We start from the raw sequence: 20,899 nt of genomic DNA on the forward strand, positions 1-20,899 counted from the left end.
TTCATTGCCTTTCAACTTAGCTCAACCCAAACATACAGAATTGAATATTCTCATGCCTTTGCTTTCACTTAATTTGTAAAATAGTTTGTTCAACCATGGGAACTGAAAGAAGGGGAGAGCTGTCTCCTGTAAAGTGTCTTCTGATTGCCCTCTGTTCTGCAAGGCACCTGTGTGTGTGTGTATGTTACACACACTCACATGTACACACACACACCAAATAAAACAAAGCAAAACAAAACACAAATAGTGTTTGTACCCTGCTAGAATAAAGTCAGGCAAAATTTAATCTGTTAGATTTAACTAAGCAAATTAAGCTGTGCTGCACTTAAAGTGACTATGGCGGCCTTAAAACAAATTAGAATTATATCAGCAGCAACGTACCTTTCGTACTTCATAATACAAGTTGGATTGTTTAAATACAGGACCAGATGGCCCGTGCTAGCCTAGAACTTACTTCCTAACTCAGGGTGGCCTCAAGCTCATGTCCTTCCTTCGTAGCCTCTGGAGGATGAGCAACAGGAATCCTCCCACACCAGGCTCTGAGAACAGATTCTTAGTCCATTCCCTCTGATCACCACGACGACGAGCCCCTCTAAAGGCCCCGCCCCAGAGTCCTGGAGTCGCTGCCCAGGGGTGCCTTTCTCTCACAACAGTCACACTATCAGAGTTGTCACCCAGCTTCTACACATTATTGTTAGAAACCCTGTCAGTCACAGGACTCATAGGGTGAGCAGAAGCTGGACTGGTCTCGGTGTGAGCAGGAAGCTGCTGTCCTTCTGCCTCTCTTTGCTAGAATGCAGTGGCATTTTTCTTGACCCAAATCCTTCCAGAAGCAATGTGTGTGATTAAGTTGGCTTTGGATAAGTGGGAGAAGCGGGTATGTGTGTGCCACCCTCCTGACCCTCGCCACCACCTAGTAGGTCTAGATAGTTGTAGCTAACTTTCCTGATGAACATGGATTATATAAAAATCTACAGGACGAAATCTCAATGTTTAAAGCATTTCTTGGCTTTTTAAGTACATGTGAAATTATGCACTCGTTTTTCTTTGGTTGGTTTTGTTTTTGTTTTTGTTTTTTGAAACAGGGTTTCTCTGTGTAGCCCTGGCTGTCCTGAAACTCACTCTGTATATCAGGCTGGCCTGGAACTCAGAGATTCACCAGCCTCTGCCTCTTGAGTGCTAATATTAAAGGCGTGCCCTATCACTGCCTGGAAAATCATGCACTCTTAAATCTAATATTTTGCTTTTCTTAAACTTAATATTAGCAACAAACTAATGATCAAAATCAAAATTCCATTTAAAAAAACCCAATACCAGGAGCTGGCACAAGTTTGAAGACTGACTTCAGATCCCCAGAGCCCACTTAAAACAGTAGCTGGCATCCATCGTCCCAGCACTCCTGCAGCAAGATGAAGGGCAGAGACCAGAAAATATTCAGGGCCTGCAAGGCAGCTAGCCTGTCACAGTGGAAAAAAATAAGACACACAGTCTCAGACAATGTGGAACATGAGAACAAACACCACAGCTTACATTCTGATATCACATAGGATCTGCAGCACACACATGTCTACATATGAACTCATGTATGTACACAAACATGTATAAACAGACACAAGAAAAATCATCAATAGGACTATATTAAGAAACACCATTACTGACATAAAATAGACCTTTCAGGTTGAAATTACAAACTGGAAAACAACAAGAAGAGACCTAGTTGGTACCCACAAATCCAGAAATAAGAGTTTTGTTTTGTTTTTTAATTTTTGGGTGCTGTCTAGTGGGGCATTGGTAGACCACAATGCCTGGCAGGAGCACCCTCTTCTAAGCAGATAGAATCCAAAGCAAGGATTCCTGAAAAAGGAAGTGTGGCCTGGCAGCCTGTGGCATCCCTCCTGCCTCCAGGGCTGAACGTTGAGACCCTGGGGACTCTTGTTGCAAGGCTGTTCCCACAGCCTGGCTGCCAAGGAAAGCCCTGTCACCAGGCCAGGGGCTGTAGCAAAATGCCCCAGTTCTGAGACTTGCTGGACTAAAGGTAGTCGGGATGTCCCTCATGTTTTACTCACCGTGACTGTGCCCTTACAGGTCTCAGAGGAACGAGGCCAGGTGACCTTAACCCAGGCCCTGCTGAATCTCCACCTCCTTACCTGTAATTCTGGAGAGATGGGCTGCATGGCCGGGTGGTTGTGATCAGAGGGAATTGTGGAAGAGAGAATCTTGCAGTGAAGTGTGTAATGACATGCAAATATGAAGTGTGTCCCAAAGTATACGACACAGGGCAGGCTTGGCTTTTCCTGGGATTCAGATGGCTGAGTTCTGAACAAAAGATCCCTTATATTACAAAAAATGAAGGATTTTGTGTGACTTGCATACTTGTTTAGGAATTGTCAGCTCCCCGGTTGACACAGGGGATGAGGGTCCCTTAGCCCCATCCACCCCTCTTTTGGGCCTCTTCCTCTCTGTTCTCATTGGCAGCCATGGCTTTCAACGATCTACCTTCCTCCATGCACTCACCCAGTGACCCCTAGCAGAGCCTTTAGTGTGTGCTTCCCAGCTTCTTCAGAAGTTCTCTGTGAAGTAACTGGGCATGAGAAGGGACGGTCCAAGGTCGTATGAAAGGCAGTCCCCACGCTCACACTGTCATTCTCCATAGTGCCCTGCACGGGGCAAAATAGTGATTATCCTTGAGTAAGGAATGAGGGATAGGCACAGGTCAAATACTTTGTACCCACACAGTTGTAGGCAGCCGAGCAAGGACGCAAAGCCAGGCTCACTTAGGCTCCTCACTGTCTCATGCTGACCTCAGGTCAGGAGTGGGTCTCTTCAGGCAGCTCTCTTAGTATTGGGCAAGTAATGGGCTGTGTGTAAACCGACATCTTGACCCTGGCTATCAGCCTTTGGCACCCATGTTGAGCTCTGTTTCTCAATCTTATCTCCTTACTAAAGGGTTATTGTGTTGAAACAGGAAGTGTGCTTGGTTTAGGGAGGGATGAGCACTACTGCCTGTCAGAGAGCTCCCTGAGGGATGTGTGGGCCAGCCAGAGTTTTGTCTTCTGCTGTTTACTTTTGGTTTTGTTTACCTTAAAGAGAGATCCCGTAACCAACTTCTATTATGTCCAAAACGTCATAACATCAAATTGTGTGACTATGTAACACTTGGCTTTCACAGAAAACCAAAATCCACTAATTACCATGACATATAAACATAACTTCTGAATCTTTGCTTGGCAGGACTTGCTGGTTCTGGAGGAGCAGGAGGTAAGTGGTTTATGAACTGGACGTATATGTGGTTCACTGTGAGCACAGCCTTCTCCCCGAGTCAGACTGGTGTGCACTTGCAGTGGGAGTTTGACTAAAGGGGCTTTCCAAGGTCTCCTGCACAACTTTCCATACAGCTATTTATAAATAGACAAATATACTTAAATCTGCATACATCTGTGAATATATTGTAAAGAGGCTCATTGCCATTCAAGTAGGATATCTGTGCACTAGCCACACACTCTTACTATCCCAGATGCCGAAGATGTCTGCAGGCTTCATTCTGTTAACCCCTTTTAAGTGGGTCTGAGTGGGTGTGTCCACATGGCTATGCATGTGTGTGTGTGTGTGTGTGTGTGTGTGTGTGTGTGTGTGTGTGTGAGAGAGAGAGAGAGAGAGACAGAGAGAGAGAGAGAGAGAGAGAGAGCATGTTATCACCTGATAATGCATAGGGAAATGATGGTTTGTTCATATTACCCATAACAGAAATGGAAGTATCATTTATCTAGTTGCTTGGGTCAAACTTAGTAAAATCCTAACTCCTCCATTTCCCTGACACCCAAGTCTAATCTGTCACCTCCCTAGTTGACATATCTTTATAAAATGTCTTAAATTCAAATGTGTCTCAGTGCATCTGTTATGAGCACTCGAGTGTGGTGGCAGCACCCACTTCATATCTAGCCTACACTGTACAGGTCAAATCTCTATTTCTCAATTTTTTTTTTTTTTACTAAAGGGCTGTTTGCTTGAAGAGGCAAATGTCCCTTGCTGATTACTTGGGAAGGGGTGAGCAGAGGTCATCATTCATGAGAGCTTTCTGAGAGATGAGTGGCCCAAGCATTCCCATTTAATCCCACAGCTAGAATCAGTTGGGAACATTGACCTTGACTCCAGTCCATCCTAGTGATAAACTATGAGTTGTGATGAATGGCAAGACCAAGAAAGCCTAGGAAGGAACAATGGTGATGTTCCTGAAAGATTAGCTGCTTAGTGACGTGAAGTTGGTGATGTGATGCCCATGTTTTATGTGTTCATGACTGTACAGACTGTTGTCCCCACAAGAGATCTAGTGTCCTGTGCTGTAGTACACACCGGGGGAAGCAGTGAACTGTGAATAGGCAGAACCCTAAAAATACAGAAGGCTGTCTGTCTTAGTGATAAACTCAATGACCAAGAGTTGGGAAGGAGCCAGGCATGGTGGTGAATGCCTTTAATCCCAGCACTCAGGAGGCAGAGGCAGGCAGATTTCTGAGTTTGAGACCAGCCTGGTCCACAAAGTGGGTTTCAGGACAGCCAAGGCTACACAGAGAAACCCTGTCTCAAAAAAAAAAAAAAAAAAAGAGTTGGGAAGGAAAGGGTTTATTTGGCTCATGCTTGCACATCACTGTTTATCACTGAAGGGAGTCAGGACAGGAACTCAGAGAGGGCAGGAACCTAGAGGCAGGAGCTGGTGCAGAAGTCATGGAAGGGTGCTGTTTATTACTGACTTGCTCATCATGGCTTGCTCAGCCTGCTTTCTTATAGAACCCAGGAGCACCAGCCCAGGGATGGCCCCACTCACAGTGAGATGGGCCCTCTCCCACAATCACTAAGAAAATGACTTGTAGCCACATCTTGTGGATGTACTTTGTCAAAGGGTCCCTCCTTTCAGGTGGCTCTGGCTGTGTCAAGTTGACATAATACTAGCTAGAACACTGCCCAAGCAACAGTATCAAGGAACTAGCCGTGGTGTTTTAAATAAGGCAATCTTTCCTCGGTTTCAATGATTCTTCTGGATTCATTGGGACTTTCTGCTCAGATTTCACTTTTCATAGAAGGAATATAATTTGGAATATTAATACCATAGATAAAATTAGAACTAGAGGGGCTGATGAGATGGCTCGGTGGTTAAGAGCACTGACTGCTCTTCCGGAGGTCATGAGTTCAAATCCCAGCAACCACACGGTGGCTCACAACCATCCTTAATTCGAAACAAAACCTATGGACCGGAGCCAGTGGGGATGCTGGAGTGAGCAGAGGGCTGGAGTGGGCAGAGGGCTGGAGTGGGCAGAGGGCTGGAGTGGGCATGCTGGAGTGAGCAGAGGGCTGGAGTGGGCAGAGGGCTGGAGTGGGCAGAGGGCTGGAGTGGGCAGGCTGGAGCGAGAAGGAGAAAGGGAGTGGGGATTAGAACTAGGGGCTGGAGAGGTGGGTCACCAGTTAAGGGCACTGGCTGCTCTTACTACAGAAGACTTGAGTCCACAGTTTCTAGCCTCCACACAGTGACTTACAACCATCTATAAATCTAGTTCCAGGGACATCAATGCCCTCTTCAGGTCTCCACAGGTACCAAACACACATACACTGCAGGCAAACAAATATACATATAAAATATAAATAAATAGATTTTTTTAAATTTAAAAATATTTTAACACCTAAACAAATAGAAATGACAAATGTGGCCTGTTTGTTTGTCCGAGCAGGACTGTGTCCTGAGTACCTTATCAGTTAAGGTATCAGTACCTTAACTCTCCAGTAGGCAGCTTTCTCCAGTGGCACAGACTGAACTTGGGACCTAGAAAACTCCCTACATCCCTCCAGATCCAATGCTCATGAAAAGCTGATGTGTTTAGTGACTTATTCCAAAGTGGTCCGTTGTGGGTTGGAGCTCAGTGGTAGAGCATTTGCTAACATGCATGATGGAGCCCTGGGTTCAGTTCTCAGTGCCAGAAGATAACAACTCAAAGTCATCTGTTAGGATCAATAGTCCCAGATCAAACTGCCTCTCCTAAGCTATGAGACAGCTTCTGAAAACAGATGGATGTTTTCTGCTCATCAAGGGCATCATCTGATAAGCCTTAGACAGCAGGTTACTTTAGGTTACTTCAGTAGATCCTTAGTTAGGGTTTCCATTGCTGTGAAGAGACACCATGACCAAGGCAACTCATATTGGGACATTTAATTGAGACTGACTTACAGTGTCAAAGGTTCAGTCCATTATCATCATGGCAGGAAGCATGGCAGTGTGCGGGCAGACATGGTGCTGGAGAAGGAGCTGAGAGTTCTATACCTTTATCCAGCTGCAACCAGGAGAAAACTGGATCCTCAGGCAGCTAAGAGGAAGGTCTCAAAGCCACTCCTACAGTGGACACACTTCCTCCAACAAGGCCACACCTCCTAATAGTGCCGCTCCCTGGACCAAGCATATTCAAGCCACCACAGAGCCCTAAAACAACTTTCCTGGAATGTCCACCTGAAGCAGAAGGTTCTATATAATTTCTCATTTAAAATAGGGCTCTTTGGGAAGTATTAATAATAGCTGGACAGCAGAAAAAGGAGATGTAGACCAGGTTCATCATGGCAACCTGGAATCATGCTCTTCTCCCTATAAGTGACCTTGAAGGATGAAAACCTTCTCATTCCAGGATACCTAGATAATCCCATCCTGCATCCACCTTGCCCAATGACTTTGTAGTGCTTCATCCTGGCCTGATAAGATGTTTCACAGCTCCATCCCCTCCAAGGCCTCAGCCAGGGTGCTGGTAGCATGCTGCCAGGCTCAGAATATCATCCCCATGAAGTTTCATAAAGTTTTGGCCACTGACATCTCTGTCTGCACTCTCAGCTTTGCTCAGTGCAGGCCTGTCTTGTGAATACTATGCTATTGGGAAGAGTCAAAAGCCAAAAGACCTTGATCCCAGGTCTGCTTGCTGTTTGCTTATGACCAGCCTTGGCCAAATCTCTTGTTCCTGGACTTCTCTGTGGCCTGTGGGTCCTTTCTGGTCCTAATAAGCTGCTAGCATACCTAATCCTTCTGTCCTCTGCTTACTGTCTATTGGCTCAGTTGGACCCAATGCCAGGCTTCTTGGAAGCCTCCCAGTTAGTTCCTTTTCTTCACTGGTTCTTAGAGTCTGTTAGCTGGACCAGCAGCAAGGACATCTCAGGGAAATCTTTTTGATGCAAACTTCCAAGCCAGATGCAAGACCTACTGAGCGTGGAACACTGGGCTGGGAGCCAGCTGTCTCCTAGCAACCCCTCCAGGGCTCCCAATGCTGTCAACCTGGACACCAAGTATAGAGGGCCACTGCTTCACTGCTTCAGTCTTCTTATGACTACTCCAGAAGGGCTGTCTGCTAGACTACACATTGTTAGCTGCTTTTTATGAGGGTTTAGAACAGAAGAGATGCCAACATCTTAGAGATGTGTGACTGCTGTCATCACTCCAAAAACAGAAGAAGAAACATGATGGTCATGGAAACTCAAAAGAGGTCAAACTCCTGACAGAACCACAGAGATTGGGGCTGAGAGATGGCTCAGGGTTAAGAGCAAATATGCTGTCCTCACAAGGCCTGAGTTATGTTCCCAGCAGCTCACTCACATAACCTCCTATAACTCCAGCTTCAGGGGATCCAACACCTCTAACCCCACAGGCACACCTGTGCTCATGTGCACTTGCTGACACACACCACACACACACACACACAATTTAAAATAATAAAAATAAACCTTTAAAAGTCTACAAAAAAAAAACTGTCAGAAACTGGCCCACTGATAAAATGCAAGTGTCTCCGTCCAGCTTTGCTGTTTTACTTGCTGCTTATGCACAGCCATGAGTCACACTTGCTCGTCTTCCCACTGTCCCCAGCCGTTTGTTCTGCTCTGCAGATTCAGTAGTAAAGTATGTGTGATCTTAATGGGAAAGAGATACATGTACATGTTCAAGATCAGAATTCCAGTGGGGACAGGGGTGTAAAGAGTGAGCAGTGCTGTGGTGGAGGGCTGCAGTGAGAGGCGGCCTCTCTGAAAGTTGCTGATGAGGCTGAGGCTTGCCTAGCGGGGAAGAGCATCACCCCCAAGAACTGGGAAGCATTCCAGGTATATGGTCAGGTGGAAATGCCCTCCCTATTTATGTGTCTATCTAGAAAGCCACTGTTACAGAACAGCATGCATCTGTCTCCCTGGTGTACTGAGGACAGAGGAGAGTTCAGAAGCACAAACCTCAGACCTGGGTTTTCAGATTCCTCTTTTCCTAAGTGTGTGCATATGCTGTGTGTGCATGTGTGGGTTCACGTACACACATATACGGATGTCTTAGGTGGATGTCAGGACTCTTTCACTATCCATCTTCTACCTTATTCATTGAGACAGGATCTCCTAATCAAGTGCAAGGCTCCCTGATATGTCTACTTTTGTTAGCCAGCTTGTTCTGGGGAATCCCCTTTCTCTCTGCCTTCCTGAACTAGGATGGCAGGCACCTTCACAAACCTACCAGGCCTGTCTGTGGGTTCTAGGGATCTGAAGTCCAGTTCTTTGGGCATGTGTGGTGAGCACTTTAATCACTGAGCCACCAGCTCAAGCTGGGCTCTCAGACTCTTACTTTTGCCATTCCACCTCTGAATCCCAGCATCTTGCCTTGACCTTTCACCTCTGGCCCCACTGACCCCCGACACCTTGACTGCCAACATTCAGAACCCTTCACTTAGTGGTGAATCAAACAGCCTTCTTGTATTGATATTCTTCCAACAATGGACTCTTTTATTATTAAGTAATTCAGACATACACAAAGTATAGATAATAAAATACAAATTACCTGCCTAGATTAAAGGCAATATCATTAGAAACCTAGAGTTCAGGGGCTGGAGTGATGCCTCAGCAATTAAGAGCATGTGCTGCTCTTACAGAGAACCCACATTTGGACTGACTCACATCCAGTAGCTCATAACTGCCTGTAACTCCAGTTCCAAGGGATCCAGTACTGCCTTCTAGCCTCCAAGGGTGCCTTTACTTATGTGGTGACTATAACCACCACATAATACAGCATTATAATGAATTATGGTAATACAAACACATAAATGAAACTAAGTCTTCAAAAAGTAACAGTTTGAGACCCTACTTCCTGCTCCCTGACTCCACCCCCCTGTCTACCTCTCTTCTCTAAAGCAGCTAACATCTCACATTGGCACTTATCATTTCCACAGGGTCAGATTGTATCAGTCGTCTGCATAGTTGAGAATTATAAACTCAGACTAGGAATAGCCACTGCTTGCTTGGCTTGCTTTGTCTCTCATTTGAACATCTGGGCTTGTTCAGATTAAATATCTTCAGGAATGGGGGAGTGAGCTTTTCATATAAATTGCCCACAATTTCCATATCTATTTCTAGAAGAGCCTACCAGACGTCGCCTAAGATTGTTATGTTTGGCTCTCAGTTACAATTAGCTCCTCTGCTCTTCTGAGAACTGTTGCTGTTGCATAGATCAGAACATGGTGCCAAGCCCATGGGTGCCTGTGGCCATTTCTCAGAAGCACTACGATGCCCCTGCATGGACGTAGCATCTTCCTGATCCCATCAGTAATGAAATTACAAATGGATTTGCTGATGGATCACCTCGTGTCTATGCTATGTTGTAACCTACAAAAAAAAAAAATGAGTGACTCTTGTTAACACTGGTCAGTACTGGGGCCAATGGGAGGAAAGAATCCCCCAAGTGTCCACTCTGCTGACCACAGTGATCCTTAATGGCAAACACTGTAGCTTATAACTAGGTGTGCTTTAGTGATGAAACTAACTGGTGTGTCTTTTGCTGTCTCGTTGTAAGGGCTCTGTGAATTTCAAATTTGGGGTTCTTTTTGCCAAAGATGGGCAGCTCACAGATGACGAGATGTTCAGCAATGGTGAGCAAGCATCCCCTCTGTACCCCCGCCAAAGGCAACCCTGCCTTTGACTGCCTTTCCCGCCACTGAAACCAAATGTCTGCTTGGGCTGGAATCTCCAATACCAGGAGGCCGTTTACGGAGTTTTGTAAGGTGGTTCTTGATCAGCTTCAGTCATATGCTTACCAGTCCCTGCAGTGGGCACTGGAGAACATAGCCAGGGGTTGTGGGGAACACACACAAGTTTAGAAATTCTGGTTCTACAGAGTGCACGGTCTTTCCTTGCTGCTTCTGGGTGAGTGACTATAAAGACAGTATCATCTTCCTATATTTGTGTCTTTCATGTTACCACCCTGTCTATCATTGGGCAGAGCAACAATAGCACCTTCATTCCTCAATACTGCATGCCCCAGGTCTGGTCCATCTGTCTGTTTGCCTTCCCTTGGGTTCCTGAAAATTACAAGACTTCCTTATAGCCCTTGGACAAAAAGTGATGTGACCTCATGCTTTGTTACTGTGCACATCAACAGCACCATTATCTGTGACTTCTTTATGGTTAGAAAATGAGGACCAGAGATTGACATCTGTGCCTTTTCTTGCAGAAATTGGAAGTGAAGCTTTTCAAAAATTTTTAAATCTCCTCGGTGACACCATTACTCTAAAGGGCTGGACAGGCTACCGTGGCGGTCTGGACACCAAAAGTAAGCATTCCCCTTGTCAAAATTAGTAACTTGTCAAAATAAGTAATTCTGTTACTTACACCCAAGAGAGGGAAACGTATGAACCAGAAACTGGAGAGACTGAGGATTTACGATCATGGTTATTGAGTCTATTTGTTGGCTTTATAAGACTAATCAGCCCTTGAAACCCATAGGAAGCACTAGGAGACACGATCAGCCAATACACAAATGAATGACATTTCCATCAACAAAGAACTACATCTGTTGTGGAATCTCATGAGGTTATAGAGCCTGGTAACATAGTCACAAGTGCAATTGCCTTAGTGAGAGTCACACAGTAAAGTTGCCTTCCAACACAAGTCTCCATTGTCCCATAGCTGCATTTACCAATGAGCACCATCTGTATGCCAGAACCAGGCTAGGCTCAACATGATCCCTGCCTTGCAAGGAGCCTATAGTCCCCTGGATAGCACAAGTACCAGTCACATGGGTGATGGTGATGAAATAGCTTGGCAATCAGTGCTTACAGGATTGAGTTGGCGCAGAGAGTGCCACGGGCACTTTGCCGACTCTGGGGATTACAGAAGACTTCTCTGGGGGAACTTGGGAGTGATGAGTGGGAACAGTTGGAAAGTCTGGAGAAAAGAATTTCAAACAGGGAGCATCTGTGGAGTCCCTGAGGCTGAAAGAACATGGCGTGCTAGAAACTAAGAGAATGGCTTTCTGGCTGGAAGGAGCAAAGGGACCAAGAAAGTTGCAATTCGAATGAGAGACAAAGCAAGCCAAGCAAGCAGTGGCTATTCCTAGTCTGAGTTTATAATTCTCAACTATGCAGATGACTGATACAATCTGACCCTGTGGAAATGATAAGTGCCAATGTGAGATGTTAGCTGCTTTAGAGAAGAGAGGTAGACAGAGGGATGGAGTCAGGGAGCAGGAAGTAGGGTCTCAAACTGTTACTTTTTGAAGACTTAGAGAAGAGGAGAGGTGGCCCTGCAGGGATTTTAAAGTCCCCTTGCATGTCACTGAGGTCCCCTTAGGGCAGGGAAGATAATCTAGAGGGAACAGGCCAGAGGAGCCCCTAGAGAACCAGATCCCACAGTCTAAATGGGGGCAAGGGGACAGCTGTCATGGCCAGGGAACAGCTGGCTGGCAGGGAGACAAGTGTATGAATTCCAGCACTGAGACAGAAGGCACAGGGTTCCATATTAGAAAGTGGAGATAGGGAGGAAGAAGGATTCTCACAGGGTCCCTGGGTCTCTGGCCTGAAGTAGCTGGTGGAGAGCTGGGTTGGAAGGGAAAGCCTGGGAAGCAACAGGTAGGTGAAGGAGACTAGATGGCAAGTTCAGGCTCTAGCTGAGGAGCATTTCCAGCAGCCTGGGTTTCTGTGTTAGTCGCTTTGTTTGATCTTCCGTCAAACCTCAAAGAAAGTCAGGCAGGTGACACAAGACTCTTGTAGCCTAAATGTGGCAGACTTTCAGTCCAGGCAGCCTGACTGCCTAACAGCTTTTCTTCCTGGAAGCACACACAGATTCAGAGCATGACAGCCATGTGTGAGGAGGGCTGTGGAAAAGCCTTGGTTACCAGCTTCCCCCTGACACGCTTTCTCATGTGTGTGATGTGTTCCTGAGCACCATGGTCAGCTCTCTGCTCACTGTAGGGGTCCTGAGTACCATCTCCCGAGCCCTCTGATCACCAGGTCTTCTGCCAGGTTAAGCACCTTGCAAGGACTATCTCGCCAAGTCTTCCTTGCATCCATTTTCAAATTATAAAACAGGATAAGAGAAAAGTGGGATGACTTATCAAAAGTAGCATGGGGTCTAGGGAGATGGCTCCCCTGGAAAAGTGCTTGACATGTAAGCATGAGGACTGGAGGTTAATTCCAGCACCCCTTTTTAAAGGCCAGGGGTGGGGGTACATGCTTGTAATTCCAGCACTAGGGGAGATGGAGACAGGAGGATTCCTGGAGCTTACTAGACAGCCACTCAATCCAAATCAGTGACCTCCAGGTTCAGTGAGATACTCAACTCAAATAAATAAATAAATAAATAAATAAGCAAGCAAGCAAGCAAGCAAGCAAGCAAATATAGAGGGGGCTGGAGAGAAAGAGGGCTCGGTGATTAACACCATTGGCTGCTCTTCCAGAAGACCTGGGTTCAAGTCCCAGCACCCACATGGCAGCTCACAACTGTCTATAACTCCAGTTCTAAGTGATCTAATGCCCTCTTTTGGATTCCATGGGCATTGCATACACATGGTGCACAGACACACATGCAGGCAAAACACTCAAACACATAAAATTTAAAAAATAAATATTTTAAAAATGTATTAGTCCTTAGTTCAGTCCACCAAGATTTGAAATAAGTTGCACAACAATATATAATTAACATATTGCTTTAAATCAAACAGCCAAACTTGAAGAAAAAATAAGGTGGAGAGCAATTGAAGCAGATACTATATATAGACTCCTAGACTCACCACACGTGTGAACGCTAAGTAACAAAGCTTTAAAAATCAGATTACAAAAGAATGATAAAGCACTGGGGAGTGGAAAGGAGTAACCCAGCCAGTGAGGACTCAGGCTGGTTCGTCTACCTCCAGAGCCTGCGCCTTTACTCACTGCACAGTTCTTCAGAACCTCACCTTGACTTTGTGAGCCCCACAGCTTGTGTGAGCTGTGCCCTTACCCCACGGCCACGGGAAGGGGAGGGACTGCAGCACTAGTAGGAGTCTCATTCAAAGTAAAGAGTTAACCTCAGGGGAGCCTCTCCTGCTCCCCACAACTGATAAACCAGGTCTTTGAGAGTGTACTGGGAGCATGCCTTCATCTGCATGCCCGTGTAAAACTCTGTGCCCACTGACTGTGTTCTTATGTTTTACAGATAACACCACAGGGATCAACTCAGTCTATACTGTGTACCAAGGGCATGAGGTCATGTTTCACGTTTCCACCATGTTGCCATATTCCAAAGAGAACAGACAGCAGGTACGTGTGATCTTGGGCTCTCTGAGGACACAAACCATCATGTGACTGGACATGGATGAGCACTGCAGTACTTTATACAATTAGAGACGAGGTGTGTTACCGTGAGCTCCACTTCAGTTACCAGCTACCAATTCAGGCACTTTTTAATGTCTGTGTGAACTGCAAACAAACAGGAAGCCTATTGGTACTGCCTCTGTCATCTTCAAGGCAGGATCAGAGATAGTAATGAGCCTGTGAGTGTACACATATATGTACTTGTACATGTGTAACTATGATTTTAAAGACTCTACGTCTATGCTGTATTGTCATAACAAAATACCTGGAGCCTGGGAACATTATAAAGAAGTTTATGTAGCTCAATGTTATGTTGTTTCAAGAACACTGGTATTCTGAGCTCTAGTGAGACCCTCAAGGTGGTTAGTATGTGGTACAGACATCGAAGAAATCACAAGGCATAGAGGAAGCATGAGGAAACCCAGGTTAGGTTACAGACAGGCCTAACTGAGCAAGAATGAACTCCCATGAGAAACATGTTAACCCCAACCAAGACCTTATCACCTCACACCAGGCTCCCCTCTAAAGGCCCCCATCCCTTAGCTACTCCACGCTTGCAGTCAGGCTTCCAGTACTGAGAGGTCTGCTCAAACCATAAGGAGACACCTTGCAGGCTGGTCTGTACTTAACATGTCTTCTCCCTGTGACTTCTCTCAGTGTACCTTTGGCCTTGTCAGAATAAGAGTCAGGAACATGAGATATGTTAGTATGCTAACTAGTTTTATATCAACTTGGCATAAACTAGAGTCATTTGAGAGGACAGAGCTTCACCAAATTGGCCTGTGGTGCATTTTCTTTACTGACAATCGATGTGGGGGCTGACAACACACTGAGCTGGTGGCCCTGAGTGCTATAAGAACACAGGCCAAGCAAGGCATGAGGAGTAAGCCAATAAGCAGCATTCCTCCATGGCCTCTGTGTTAACTCCTACTATGACGTCCTTAGATGGCAGAGTGTGATAATTGAAGCGTTTCCTCCCCATGTTGACTTTGGTCAGTGGTGGTTTATCACAGCAAGAGAAATCCTAAGACAGGTGGTTGTGTGGCATTAGAAGCAGTTTTCAGATTGAAGTTGAAGGTAACCATGGCTGTCTACATGGTCTGGCCATGCTGGGTTGTTCCCTCAGCATTCTCCTTTTCCAACCCAGAGGTTGGTCATTTTCAGAAGAAAAAAATCCAACCTGTTAGAATTTAGATACAAAAAATATACGGGATGCTGGGTTTGGTTTGGTTTGGTTTGGTTTGGTTTGGTTTGGTTTGGTTTGGTTTGGTTTGGTTTGGTTTGGTTTGGTTTGCCTGCATCTATACATGCACTGTGATGTATACACAGAGATGAGAACAGGGAGTGTGAGTCCCTGGAGCTGAAGCAAGGGATGTTGTGAGCCACCATGTGGGTGCTGGGAATCAAACCTAGGTCCTCTGTAAGAGCAGCAGGTACATGTAACTGCCGAGGCATCTCCCCAGGCCCAGCTACTAGGTTTTGACAGATGAGATCTGGAGAGTTATGCTTAGCTTGTATAAGACTCTTACCACCCTTTTATGCATTGAGAGAAGGCATCTCCATGAATAAATGTCACTGACATAAATGGAGAATTGTTCACCAAAGAAATACAAAGTTATAAGGGGCCAGAAAGGTTTTTCAGTAAGCATGTGTAATTCTAATGCTAGTAAAAGTATAAGCAAGCAGTGGGTCAGCGCCCTGGGTGATGCTGCAGTCCTGGCAGGTAGAGGCCCTCAGGAAGAACATGCAGGAGGGATGAAACAGTTAAGTGCCATTCTATGGTCTGACTGGAAGAAGTGGCTAATGGGAATCTTGTGGGCTGTGAAAACCATGAAGGCATTGAACTTGTCCTTGTTTTAGGAAGACTGTGCTCAGGTGTATTAAAACATGTGTGGCTCTCACATGTGTCTGAGACTAGCTGTGTGTAAGATGTCTTCTCTGTTTGGTTGGGAAGACCCATGTCTCGCTGCTAGGCCGCTTCATTGGAGAGGATAGACCACGCCATCTTCTCTGCTATCCTCAATGCTTTTGACCTTTTACATGTCAACAGCAGCATCAGAAAACTGATGTTGGGGTTGGGGTTCAAAGGTGGAGCGCTTGTGTAGCGTGTGAGGTGCTGGGTTCAAGCATCAGTGCCTGCACCCCACATACAGCACACACATATGTACAATGGAATGCCTTACAATCCTCTCTCCAACTCCCAGCAGTTTCCAGTGCTGCCTGCACCATATGACAGATGGAGCAGTAGCTACACATGAATAAATTATGTGCACAATCTTTTCAATATTTATTTAATTTTATGTGTATTCATGTGTGCCTGAGTGTATGTAAGTGTGCTGTGTGCACTAGGGAGTCCACAAAGGTCAGAAGAGGCAACAGACCCACTGAACTGACGTGACAGATGGTTGTAAGCCACAATGTGGGTGCTAGGAACTGAACTATGAAAGCAGTCAATGCTTTTATCCACTGAGCCATCTCTCTAGCTCCAATGATCCTTAGAAACTGACATCTAGTGGTTTGCTTATTTTCAAGGGTTTGCATTGTAGTGTATAGTTGATTCTGTATGTTTGTTTGTTTGTTTGTTTGTTTGTTTTTAATTATGTGTGTATACATATGAGTGCAGTATAGAGAGGCCAGAAGAGAGCATCAGATCCCCTGGAGATAGAAATACAGGTTTTTATAAGCCACAAATGTTGGTGCTGGGAACCAAACTTGGCTCTTCTGTAACAGCAGAATGCCCACTTAACCTCTGAGATATCTTCTCTCCATCCCTGTTGTTGTTTTTGTTTTTGAAGACACCACCTCAAGTAACTCAGACTGGCCTTGAACTCCTGATCCTCCTGCCCACCTCCAGAGTGCTCGAGTGCTTCATTACTCTCTAAATGTTTCATGTGTATGGGTATTTGCCTACATGTCTTTGTGCACTACATGTATACAGTACCCTCAGAGGCAAGAAGAAGGCATCAGATCCCCTGGAACTGAAGCTACAGGCAGTCATGAGCTGCCTAACGTGAGTGCTGCAAACTCAGTAATTCCTCTTAGTCACTGAGCCATTTCTCTGGGCTGATAAATCTACGTCTAATCCTTTGAGGAACCACATCATTTCCAGAGGGGCCACACCATGTCACATTCCCATCAGTAGTACACAGAGGGGCTGCTCTCCCTCACTCCAGCCACCCATGTGTTATTTTATACCGTTATCCTACTGGTTTGCATGGCTGCTTGTCTTGGCTTGCACGTCTCTGGTAACTAGTGAACTTGGGTGTCTTCTCCTGTGGTTATTACAGTCGACATGTCGTCTCTGGAGAAGTATCCACTTACAGTCTTCCTGTTTGTTTGAATCACGTTCACTATTGAGCAGTAGGAATTCTTTATGTATTCTGGATCCTGCCACGCCTCTCCCTCTCCTGACAGTATCCCTTGTCCCTAGAGGCTCTCAGTTGTGGTGTGCTCTCACTTTCTCTTTCTTCTGTTGCCTGTACTTTCAGTGTTACAAGAAATCATTGGAGCTGACTTGCACTCAGCTGTTCTCTACACCTTAGCTTTCTTATTGGTAAATGGGAATATATGCTATGCCTCAGGCGGGGACCAACTCTCTAGGAATTTATGGTACAGAATCGAGGACAAGAAGCATAGCCAAGAGCCATTCCCACACAGAGAGGACTAATCCACATAAGAATGACATCAGGGGCTGGAGACAGATCAGCAGTGACAAGCAACTGCTACTCTTCCAGATGACCAGAGTTTGGTTCCCAGCACCCACACTGGACAGCTCACAAAATGCCTCTGGGTCCAGGGAATCTGGTGTCCTCTTCTGGTTTTGGTAGACACACACACACTCACACACACACACACACACACACACTTAAAATTTAATGGAATCACAAAACTTCCGTGGCTGCTGAGAGAGAAAGAACACGACAGCTAATAAAAATCAAGGAGGCCTTCCTGGAGAAGGTGCCATTTGCCTAAGCTTAGACAGATAACTACGTGTGAGATGCTTGGCCATACAAGGCTAGACAAGATAAGCTGGCAAGTACAGACCATGCTTTGCGTATTTATTGCTATGCCACAAACCACTCCAGAATCTACCAGTTAAGATAATTAGTTGGGGGGGCTGGTGAGATGGCTCAGTAGGTAAGAGCACCCGACTGCTCTTCTGAAGGTCCAGAGTTCAAATCCCAGCAACCACATGGTGGCTCACAACCATCCGTAAGGAGATCTGGCGCCCTCTTCTGGAGTGTCTGAGGACAGCTACAGTGTACTTACATATAATAAATAAATAAATCTTAAAAAAAAAGATAATTAGTTGGGAGCTGGGCGTGGTGGCGCACGCCTTTAATTCCAGCACTCAGGAGGCAGAGGCAGGTGGATTTCTGAGTTTGAGGCCAGCCTGGTCTACAAAGTGAGTTCCAGGATAGCCAGGGCTACACAGAGAAACCCTGTCTTGAAAAACCAAAAAAAAAAAAAAAAAAAGAAGAAGAAGAAGATAATTAGTTGGTTTCTTAAGGCTTTATGTGTTGATGACTCAGCAGAGAAGTCTTCGGCTGTCTCATGGAGGTTCTCATCCACTGCAGTCACCAGCAGCTGAGAACAGCAGCATCCTCAGTCCTCCATGACCTAACACAGGGACTCAGAGATCCAGGGAACAGCAGCATCCTTAGTCCTCCATGACCTAACACAAGGACTCAGAGATCCAGGGAACAGCAGCATCCTTAGTCCTCCATGACCTAACACAGGGACTCAGGGATCCAGGGAACAGCAGCATCCTTAGTCCTCCACAGCCCAACACAGGGACTCACAAGGATCCAGGGAACAGCAGCATCCTCAGTCCTCCAGGGCCCAACACAGGGACTCAGGGATCCAGGGGAACAGCAGCATCCTCAGTCCTCCAGAGCCCAACACAGGGATTCAGGGATCCAGGGAACAGCAGCATCCTCAGTCCTCCAGGGCCCAACACAGGGATTCAGGGATCCAGGGGAACAGCAGCATCCTCAGTCCTCCAGGGCCCAACACAGGGATTCAGGGATCCAGGGAACAGCAGCATCCTTAGTCCTCCATGACCTAACACAGGGACTCAGGGATCCAGGGAACAGCAGCATCCTCAGTCCTCCAGGGCCCAACACAGGGACTCAGGGATCCAGGGGAACAGCAGCATCCTTAGTCCTCCAGGGCCCAACACAGGGAAGCATAGGGACCCAGGGTAGCAGCAGTTACTCAGTTTGACCAGATAGATGGTCTTATATGGAGCTAGCAAAGTGGCCTGTTCTATTCTGCTGGGTGCAATGTTACTGGCATAAACCACACCCGCTCACTGCTCACACATTCTTTGTGGTAGCTTTCGTGCTTTAGGGGCTATGTAGGTATAAAGAGTACACAGTCTCTATCTCTGAAGCTGTCTGGCCTTTTATACAAAAAAAAAGTGTCAACTGCATATCTAGGAACTCATTTTGGAAAGACAACTAGGGTCAAATTAGATAGAGCCATCTTGGCACTAAGTATGAACATTCAAATGAGCTGAGGAGAGTCAGAGGTGTAGGACAGGTGTAGGACTGGGTAGACTGTTTGAAGCCCATGTGCATGTCTCTCCCTCAGACACCCTCATGACTGCTTCCTGAGCTCCTTTGGGCCCCAGAACAGGGCAGGGTATAAGGAAGCAACGGGTGGAGGGAACGTGGGCCTTCAGGCTGGTGAGGAGGTTTGCACTAGGAGAGGAGCCCGGTGGCTTGTCAAGGCCACATGAGATCCGGCTGTGCAGTGGCTGTGGTGGTTTGCTACAGTGTCTTAACTGAGTGACCCTTGTCAGAGCAGCTCTTCTCACCATGTCATTTCTCCTCCTCACAGGTGGAAAGGAAGCGCCACATTGGAAACGATATTGTCACCATCGTGTTCCAGGAAGGAGAGGAGTCCTCTCCCGCCTTTAAGCCTTCCATGATCCGCTCCCATTTTACACGTATCCTGGGTCTTCATAAATGCTCCTGCCCACCAGCCTCCTGGGGCCTCCCAGGACGTGTAATAGGCAGTGTGACACCCACCTGAGCGGCTAGTCTGACACCTGCCACCGGGCAGTGTGCCCAAGTGCTGCGTGTTTCCTTCTTGCCCACCTCTGAGGCAGCGGAGAGGAGTCCTCAGGGACTGTTTCATTGTGTTTCTCAATTTATACACACACAAGATCCCTTTACCACACCCTCCACTACCCTCCCATTGTTCCCCTCTTCTGACCACCCCTTCTTCCCAACAAGGCCCCTCTGCTTTCTCACCTGTGTCCCACCTGTGTCTAACCAGGGATGCGGTTAAAGCCTAGGCAGATGGTCATTTATTTGAGTGAGGGCAGCTTACCAGTAGCTACACCACTGAGAAAATGACTCCTTTTTTTTAATTATTTATTTTATGTATGTGAGTACACTGTAGCTGTATTCAGACACACCAGAAGAGGGCATCAGATCCCATTACAGATGGCTGTGAGCCACCATGTGGTTGCTGGGAAATGAACTTAGGACCTCTGGAAGAGCAGTCATCCACTGAGCCATCTCTCCAGCCTGAAAATGGCTCTTTGTACCCCAGCAGCCATTAACTGCCTATAGCTCTTCAGGGAGGGGCGGGGCTTCAGGAGCCCCTTCCCATCCACAGTGGGATGTTGATGGGCCCAGGCCAGTACAGGTGGGCACTGAGTTTGCAGGTCAGATGACAGTGTTTTCCAGCTCACTTCCGGCCTGCTTCCTCAGACCCCTGGGTGCTAGGATTACAGGAGCATGCGACCACACCCACATTGACTTTCAGAATGCCTCCTCTTTCCTCAGGAAGTCTGTGAAGTGAGGCGAGCTTCCTATTATGAACTGTAATGAACGATTGTGAAGGATAAGTAGTAACCCCTCTGGGAAGTGACGTCAACTATAAAATCTGTTGCCTGCCGCATGCCTGTAGTTCCAACACACTGAAGGCCTGGGCAGGAGACTCACAGGTTGGAGGCCAGCTGGGGCTACATAGCAAAACCTTGTCTCAAATATGAGTATATATATGTGTGTATATATATATATATATATATATATATATATGCATGCGGACTGACACCTGTAATGACAGCACCCGAGAGGCTGAGGCAGGAGTTCACTGTGAGAAATTATTCTAAGCCTGATACTACCTGCTAAGTTGAAGTATGCTGCAGCATGGTAACATTAACAATGTTACCCACATCCCCTAACCCTGCCCAGCTCACTGTCTGTAGATGCCAGCGGTGGGGCTGGACCTCTCAACATTGCTCAGCCAGACAACCCCAGGGCATGTGTTCGTCC

General features: G+C 46.4%; 1 protein-coding gene across 9 annotated transcripts in view; it reads left to right on the forward strand.

The window, feature by feature from the left end:
• Garnl3 (GTPase activating Rap/RanGAP domain like 3) overlaps window positions 1-20,899 on the forward strand; it is a 151,174-nt gene that overhangs the window by 89,091 nt on the left and 41,184 nt on the right. For all 9 annotated transcript variants that reach the window (XM_085835001.1, XM_021156135.2, XM_021156136.3 and 6 more), the window contains 5 exons: window positions 3,232-3,258; window positions 9,833-9,908; window positions 10,490-10,588; window positions 13,450-13,553; window positions 19,452-19,560. In XM_085835001.1, coding sequence (XP_085691127.1) covers window positions 3,232-3,258; window positions 9,833-9,908; window positions 10,490-10,588; window positions 13,450-13,553; window positions 19,452-19,560 — 415 coding nt within the window. The remainder of the gene's footprint in view (window positions 1-3,231; window positions 3,259-9,832; window positions 9,909-10,489; window positions 10,589-13,449; window positions 13,554-19,451; window positions 19,561-20,899) is intronic.

This window comes from Mus caroli, unplaced genomic scaffold (genome assembly GCF_978045245.1).
Source record: "Mus caroli unplaced genomic scaffold, Mus_caroli_1 scaffold_2, whole genome shotgun sequence".
Taxonomy (NCBI): Eukaryota; Metazoa; Chordata; class Mammalia; order Rodentia; family Muridae; genus Mus; species Mus caroli.